Source organism: Paralichthys olivaceus, chromosome 9 (genome assembly GCF_024713975.1).
Source record: "Paralichthys olivaceus isolate ysfri-2021 chromosome 9, ASM2471397v2, whole genome shotgun sequence".
Lineage (NCBI taxonomy): Eukaryota > Metazoa > Chordata > Actinopteri > Pleuronectiformes > Paralichthyidae > Paralichthys > Paralichthys olivaceus.
The window spans coordinates 27,121,624-27,130,000 of record NC_091101.1 but is presented as its reverse complement, the minus strand read 5'-3'; the positions used below and the strand labels follow the sequence as shown (position 1 = coordinate 27,130,000).

General features: G+C 44.8%; 1 protein-coding gene and 1 long non-coding RNA gene across 4 annotated transcripts in view; both read left to right on the top strand.

The window, feature by feature from the left end:
- The window catches only part of LOC138411355 (uncharacterized), a 7,110-nt gene extending 3,313 nt beyond the window's left edge, over positions 1–3,797 (top strand). The window contains exons 2-3 of the long non-coding RNA XR_011243993.1: positions 2,545–2,604; positions 3,642–3,797. This is a non-coding gene — a long non-coding RNA (uncharacterized lncRNA). The remainder of the gene's footprint in view (positions 1–2,544; positions 2,605–3,641) is intronic.
- A 1,365-nt stretch (positions 3,798–5,162) lies between these two features.
- Positions 5,163–8,377, top strand: part of matr3l1.2 (matrin 3-like 1.2) — a 12,005-nt gene continuing 8,790 nt past the window's right edge. The window contains exons 1-2 of one of the 3 annotated variants that reach the window (XM_069531329.1): positions 5,163–5,288; positions 6,738–7,651. In XM_069531329.1, coding sequence (XP_069387430.1) covers positions 6,878–7,651 — 774 coding nt within the window. In that variant the 5' untranslated portion in view covers positions 5,163–5,288; positions 6,738–6,877. Of the gene's footprint in view, positions 5,289–6,734; positions 7,652–8,377 lie in introns of all 3 variants that reach the window. The other 2 variants (XM_069531331.1, XM_069531330.1) reach the window with 2 other exon arrangements.

Here is an 8,377-nt window from a genome sequence, read left to right as displayed (position 1 = left end):
TCAGCTTCTCTATTGGTTTCATTCTCATTCAAATGTACTCAGCAGGAACAAAACCAAACCCAGGCTGCACACAAATCATCTGTGGCCCCGGGCCGCAGGGCCTCGGGCCGCAGGGGCCCGGCCGGCACAAGCCTCTGTGAGGCACCGACTACACCAGAGCTAATCCTACATCCTGAGAGGATGACTTTAAAAAACAGAGAGAGAGAAAGAGAGAGAGAAAAACTTCTCCTGCTTCGGTTAGGGTCCAACACGTGTCAGAAAGAAAGAACGAAAGAATGAATAAAAGAAAGAAAGAAAGAAGGAGGACGAGGAGGAAATGAAATAAGAAGAAAGAAAAGGAAAAACATTAAAGTAAGAAGAAGAAATTCATTCACTGATTTTGAATGAAATGATTTTAAATTCATTCACACACAAACCAGAAAAATAGCAACAAGACAAAATAAGAAAATAAAAGGAATTAATAATAGAATAAAATCAAAAGAGTCAAACAAGAAGAAATTCAATAAGTTCAAACGTAGAAAGAAGAGAAAAGAAAGAAAGAGGAACGAAATCATCAACATCATCATCCTCCAGGAGGCGCTACACTCACGCAGAAGAAGAAGAGGAAGTTTTATTTTACGACCTGGTCACTTCAAAGTGATGGAACAGCTTGTCAGGCTGCACTTCACGTGCACGCTAATGCTTTACAGCTGTGATTTTATTGACTGAGAGCTGACGTGCACGTGGGGGGGGCAGTTTAGATTTACATTACATGGACAAAAGTATTTGGACAACCTGAGGAGAAATGAAATTCATGCTGCATCATTAAACCAACAGGGGGGGTGTTAAAATAAATACTTTTTTTAAATAATAAAAAATGTTTTAATCAGATCAATAATAAAATCATTAAAGACAGAACGTCAACAGGAAACTGGGAGGAGCCTCCTCAGCTGGTCTCTCCAGTCTTTTAACAGTTTTAAAATCATTCTGACGGAGGAGACCTGCAGAGCAGCAGCATTGTTCAAGTCTGGTCCACAAATGTCAAAGACTCGCTTCAGTGTGGTGACTTTCTTCACAAGGAACTTCCTAACGACCGAAGGTACAGTCACTTTGAAACAGGTTGTTTAAAACGCTGCCCGGGCTGCAGGCCTCCAGACCAGATCTGCAGGGCCCCTCAGCAACCTCTGAACCAGTTGTAGCCTAATGGCCCCTGCTGGCCCGGTGGATGAGGCCCGGACCTCCTTCATCCTGCGGCAGAAACAGGATGCTCTACAGAACTTCACAATGATGGACAGTTTTTATCCATGAGGTCGGTCCACACACGACAAACGATACAACAACATAGATGCAATAAAATTGTCGATGATCAGAACACAACCTCTGAAGTTCGGTTCGTCTGTCCTCCACCTTCTACAGAATGTTTCCCAGTTTCTATTGACATTTGTTTGGTCCCGTCAAGACACCCAGATATTTGATCCCTCCCTTTTTCCAACCGAGCCCAGCAGGTAAACTCCGCCCACACTAACACGTCACCTGTAATTGTGACAAATTCAACTGCATCTTTAAAGAAGCTGATAATAAAAAGTGTTCAACTCTGTGACCATTTTAAAACAGTAGTCATCTGAACTATCAGGACAAATCTTTAAAAACATTTTTCTGAAACAAGAGGACATCATGTTGACATCCTGATCAGAGGCACATGATGATGTCACTAGGTTTCTGTGTGACATCATCATGTGCCTCTGATCAGGATGTCAACATGATGTCACATTGATGCTCCGTTTCCTCTGAGCTGCTGGTGGATGCAGACTGTTAGCTGTTAGCATGCTAACTGATAGAATAATGATTTATAATATGTGGCGTTTCCTGGTGTGGAGACAGGAAGTCCTGAGTGAAGGGAGGAAGTGGTCTCATGTCTTCAGGCCTGAAGAAGAACAGTTGTGAGAAACAAGATAAATGTTGGAACGTGTGGAAACTGTGGATGTTTGTCAGAGACGCAGCAGACGTGATTTTGTCTGTCCACACTGCTGGTGGACGAGTGAAGCTTCGGTAAACACAACGTCCTCCTCCATCACGTCTCTGTGGTCAAATACAGTTCTTTGTCCCGTCTGTCGTCTCTTATGAATATCTTCCCCTCCGCTCACAGCCGTCTTGTTGTTCAGGAAGGTTTTAATGTAATGGAACGTCGCCGTGAATCAGCCGTCTGAATGCTGCTGCCGCCATCACCGCGCGGCCTCAACCCGCCGGCCTCCACCTCCATCAATCTGCTGTTGCATTCTGGGAGCAGCAGCTTCCTATTCACTTGTCTGGGCTGTTTGCTCAGGGCTATAATTTACCTCCGGGTTTCCCTATTAGCGGCCAAAAAGGACCGCGTGTTTATCTGCGGCCAGCCGCCGCCATGGCAACACCACGACTAGAAAACACAGCACCAGAAAAGACTCGTCACTGGTCCGATCAACTTCAACCAACGAAGACATTAGCACTACCTTAAATTAATTAATGTTCTCTTTAAGGTGGAATGATGATTAACTTGATTTGTCTGATCATCAAACTTCATGTTCGCAGGTCCGTCCTTCCGCACCATCCCCCCTCACGACCTCAAGCTCATTGGTTCCCTCTGTAACTGTAAGTCTTAACAACATATCACCTGTTTATCATTTGTTGTCTTTTTTAAACTCTGTTCACTGTGGTTACGTTTGATTAAGATTAGTAACATCCACTGGTGGATGATGGGAAATGAACTGTGGGTCTCTGCTGACATATGAAAGACTGTTCCGGTCCAGTCCAGCATGTGGCGCTAACACAGGCGAAGGTAAAACTATGATAAACTGTTCAGTGACGCCTGGACACAGAAAATAAACCGTGTGAACTCAGAATACAACAAACCTCAGGAAGGAGATTAGTTACAGAAAAAAGTACGAACGAGGAACAGCGCTGGGGAAAAGTTAGAGCAGGGATTTAATTTGTTGACAACGAGCTGAAACTGTTACTGACAGAAAAGTTTCTTTTAGTCTCGAACTCCACAGTTTCTCCTCCTGACCTCCTCATATGAAGTCTGTAGAAATCCAGGAGGAGTCGATATGTGAATCCAGCAGAGACAGTTTGTGGTCAGGTGCGTCAGGTGATGTAAACATGATCACATGATCACTTCCTGTCTGTCTGCTCCACCTCTCACCTGAAGAACGAGGAGGATCTGATGCTGAACGAGTCTGAGCAGAAAACCTGCTGCTGAGTTGTTCAGCTGTGAAACGTGAACTCTGAAGACGAGTCTCTGGAGACGAGTCTCTGGAGACGAGTCTCTGGATTCTACCTGGAGCTCATGTCTGAAAACAGCTTCAGCGTTAGCGAAGCTTTGTATTCACTGCTTGAGTCATGCGACTGATAAGAACCAATCAGGAAGAGAACGTGGGCGTCTGCGTCATCATTTACAAATTTCCATTCATCCAGACTAAAACTAAAATAACTAAAAAAACTAAAATGTGTGTGTTTGTGTTGATGTTGTGTTCTTGTGTTGTCGTACAGTTGCTGTCATGTTTCCACCACTAACAAATAACTTGATGTTAATAATTACTGTGAATGAAGACTTAGACTTTATAGTTATTTCTATATTTTTTATTATGTCTGAATAGAAGCTTTCTGCTCTTGGATTGTTTGTTTTCCAGGAAACTTGGTGGATCTCTCTCTCTATGTCTCTGAGAGAGAGAGGCCATATGGTTTGGAGAGCAATAACTTGAATTTGCGCCAACAAAGAAGTGATTGAACGAAGGAGAAGAAGCTGAGAAAACTCTTTTTTCTTTCAGCCTAATGAAGCTGTTGTCTCGGGGGGGCTGGTGGGGGGTGGGCGGAGGAGGATGGAGGATGGAGGGGGGTGATGTGGGGGTGGGGGGACAGAGGACGTGATTTGTCATACAAGGAGACCCCCCCCCCTCACATATGTCTCCTTCATTTACATCTGAAAGCTGTGTGTGTGTGTGTGTGTGTGTGTGTGGGGGGGGGGGGGTCTGATGGTATTTGAACTTTTATTTCTTCTTCAGCACAGAAAGAGAAACAGAATCAAACTAAACATTAAATCTCTGCAGTTGAAATAAAATGTATCACCTGAAGAATTTGAAGTTCAGATTTTAAACCAGAGAAACGTGAATGATGTGTTTCTTCTGCTGATGACTGAGGACAGAAAGAAGGACGAAATAAAACAGAGACAAAGAAGAAGATGAAGGAAAGAAGAAGAAACGGACGACAGAGGGAAACTGATTTTCTTTGTGTTCAAAATAAAACTGTAAAAACTGGTCCAATCACAGCTCGTTCTCCTGTCACACCAACATCAGATCTGTTTGCCTCATCACTCTATATATACTTTATATATATATATATATTTACTTTACATGTGCATATAAATATATATATACAAACAGTTATGTCACAGCTACTTTTTTTGTTTGGCCTTTGGAGTGAACGTCAGTCAGAGGCTCAGCTGATTGACAGAACGAATGATTGACATTTCTGTAAAATCATTTCTTTTTACTGCAGGTTTTCATCTTTACATTGAAGTTTCCATACGAGCAGGAATGTTCAGATATACAACAATAATGTCTTGTAGTCATTTGTCAGTTCAGATGTATGTCAGAGTGCAGAGTTTTTATTTATTCAGTGTGTTCAGCTGCTGTTACAAGTGTGGGATCAGTAGGTTCATCTTACAATGAAGTGTATCTTTGTGTGGAAGGTGATAAATATTACTCTCAGTTGATGAACGGATCGATGAGCTGATGAGAGAATCAGAATCAAAACACGGACACTGGCGCCACCTGCTGGACAATGATACTTTGACTTCTCTTTGGAAAATATCTGGATTTACTGCTGATGATTGAATCATTATGTTCCACGTCATTTTCATTAATTTATATTCTGAAACCAAAGTAGATTATTATTTGATTTACGTATGGTTGACATCATTAAACCTCTGAACATCAGCTGTTCCATGTAAAACACATCATCATTTGAATTTCCGACTCTATTGTTGATGATTCATGTGTTCTGCGATGTTGGGACTCATTGGAACGTGTTGGTAGTTTTGATGTCCTTGGTCTGAATCTGCAAAGTACCTAAAGTATTCAGAAGTAATTAAATAATGATTATTTACGGATTATTTTAATAAATCATAAATCACCATATTCACCGGAAACGGACGCACACAGACTGATTCTCGCGAGACGTCCGCAGCTCTCGCGGGTGTCATCTCTTTAGCTTTAGCTGCAGCTAGCGGAGCGAGCACACCGTGGGGGAGAGGGAGCGACGCACGCGGAAGCACAAACGTGAGTGTTGAACATATTTTACACGGAGACAAACACGAGGGACGTGCGAGGACAGGTTGGTTGACATGTTGAACACCAGGAAGTCTCAGGCCTGATGTGGAGACCACGGCAGCTGGTGGTTAGCATTAGCATGTGGAGCAGGCTAATGCTAGAAGCATGCTACGGTCAGACTCGACCTGTGACTCGGACTCGACCTGTGACTCGGACTCGACCTGTGACTCCAGATGTAAACAGAGTCAGTTTTATTAATGGAGCCTGACGACACAAGGATCTCAGTAAGTGACGCGTCAGTTAGCACGGCTAGCTTCGCTGCTAACTGCTGCAGGGTTTCTGCAGCTCTGTAAAATCCCCAGTGACAAGTGTCTGAACGCATCACACGGTTCTACTGTAGATCTCATCTTCAACATGTCGGAACCACGTCACGTGTGAGTCTCAGTTTGTCTCATCCATGTTAACGAGCAGCAGCATCATGTGGTTAAAGCTCCAGTGTGAAGAGTTCAGTGGATATAAAAGAATCCTCGTGATGTTTTCACGAGTGTGTTTCATTAAAACTGTACGAATAGTTTTCTTGACCCAAGAACAGCCGTTTATTTTTAAATACTTTATATTTGACAACTGAAGTCCACCACAGGTTCTCTGACGTGTGTGGAAGGTGAGGGGGGGTGAGGTGAGGGCGAGGGGGGGCTGTTCAGCTGCAACTTGCAGGTTCACCACTAGATTCACTAAATTCTACAAACTGAACCTTTAACTCAACCAGAGACACTTTCTGAGCAGTAACTGAAGCTCAGAGTCTCATGTGAGGATCCGTCTCCAGGACACGAGGACAATAGATGAACTGAAGACATCAACACAACAACAGATTCACTACATTAGAAGAAACAGTTTGTGACTTCAGGTTTAAAGTATTTGTACATGAGGACATGTCTGATAGAGATGAAGGAGCAGACACATGAACTGAGGAGTACGTTTTCAAGCAGACATTCTTTCACAGACGCAGGACATGTTTGTTCACAGACAGACTGTAACTGTAGGACATGATCTGATGTAGTTATTAAAGTGTCTGTGAGCAGGACTGGGGGGGGGCACAGTGGTCTCTCCACTTCTTTATGAACGTTCCTGTCAGACATTAACAACCAGTGAGTCTCACTAAGGTTTATTACAAGTTTGATATCCAGAGTTTCTCTTTGTTCACTGAGGATGTTTCCTTCACTCTGTCTTCATCAGTTCATTCTCTTCCTCCTTGTCTGCAGTGAATTTTGAATCTTTACTGTCTCCTTTAATTTGCCTGTCATGTCCCAGTTTTAACAGCTGACATCCACTCAGGTGACTGTTACTGAATCACAGTCCTTCTCTTCCACGCCTCTGTGGCTCAGTGCTGCTCCGCTAGCTCCTGTTTTCACAGCGGAGGCAGCTTCTGAAGAATGTCTCTACCTCATTGTGTTTCAGCAGAAATCAGACAGAGAGGAAGAGGAGTACCCTTCACTTTGACCCAGGTTCACTTCACCCCTGTCCTTACAGAATAAACTCCGTTCGGCTTCCTTCTTTATCTTGACTCACCTGCCGAGGCTGCGGCTCCACTTTGTGACGTCATGTCTCAGAAGTCGCTGTTGGACGGTGGTCAGAAACACTTCGCTGTGGGTCGGGGGCTCCTGGCCGCTGCAGAGACCTTGAACTTCAGCATGAACGAACAGCGATCCAGCCGTCAGATGGGGGGCATGTCCTCAGGTGTGGGGGTGGGTGGTGGTGGTGCGGAGGGCCAGGATGGCAGTGCTCAGATGCCCCGGCGTGGCGGCGGAGGCAGCAATCTTGGCAGCACCATGAAGCTGTTTGCCAGTTTGGGGCTGTCGCCATCAGACCTGGACGCTCTGGCTGAAATCCCAGAGGAAGAAATAAGCGTGGAGACTCTGCCGCACATCCTCATGCAGCTCAAGAGCCGCAAAGGGGATGTTGGAGAGCGGCGAGGGGCGTCCTCCATGTCCTCTGACTCTGTGTATCGAGGAGGCAGGGACAGCTGGGACAACGTGCACATGGGGAGGATCGGCAGTCCTTCTCTAGGTGGGGGTTCAGCCCGGGCCCAGCCCTCTGCAGACTTTGGGTACAGTCCCTTGCAGGACGCCTCTGGCCGGGGCTACGGCTTGAATTACAGCAGTGGGGGTGTGAGCAGAGAGAGGCCGTATTCTGAACTTTCCCACCACGATTCCTACGGTGGACTTGGCATGGGGCCGCCGTCGTCTGACCCCGTCTTTATGCAAAGGAGGATGGGCTCCCCGTCCAATGGAAAAGTCCAAGACTTCTTGGGAGTCGTGCCCCCCATGTTCCCCCATGTGTGCTCTCTTTGTGACTTTGACGTTCATTCCACCATGGTGAGTACCGTCCAGACTCCTTCCTCTGTTCTCCTCGGACTAACTTTAACTGTTTCTGTTCAGATACCTGAGCTCAAGTCTTCTGTCCACCTCAGCCAGTGGCAGATGCTAATCAGTCCTCCAGTGACGCCACGTCCTGTTGCGTTATGTCTCTTTACCTCATGTACTGATTCTTTCTTCTCTTGCACTGACACCTGAAGCTCTCGCCCGACAGTCAGATGTGAGTCTCCTCAGTCGTGACCTTTCACCTTCAAACCAACATCATCCAGTTCATGTGTTCACATTCGTTATGACACGTGACACCAGGAAGTTAAACAGAAAAATATCCCGATAAAATTCACTGTTATTCTTCCAACACACATTCGTAGTTTCAGGAGACCCAATCAGCAGCTACGTGACGACGAAAATGGATACAAATATAAATTGATGCACTTTGTAGTTTGGCTTTTTTGAAGCAAATTGTTCTGACTTGATTCTTGTTGTTCTGGGTTTGTTCCCTCGTGGTTGATGCTCTTATTGTGCTCTGGATAAAAGTAATGTAATGACCACTTTTAAAAACACAGCAGCTGCTAAAAGCAGCTTAGTTTAGGAAGAGGAAAGACCCGAGGACCATTTATCAGCTGATTTGTTTTATTTAACAGAAACAAAGAGTTGATTAAAAAGAAAATGGGTGGTTTATTTTGAAAGCAGTTTTTCTCCTCATGCTGTGTAACGTTCGCTGCTGCA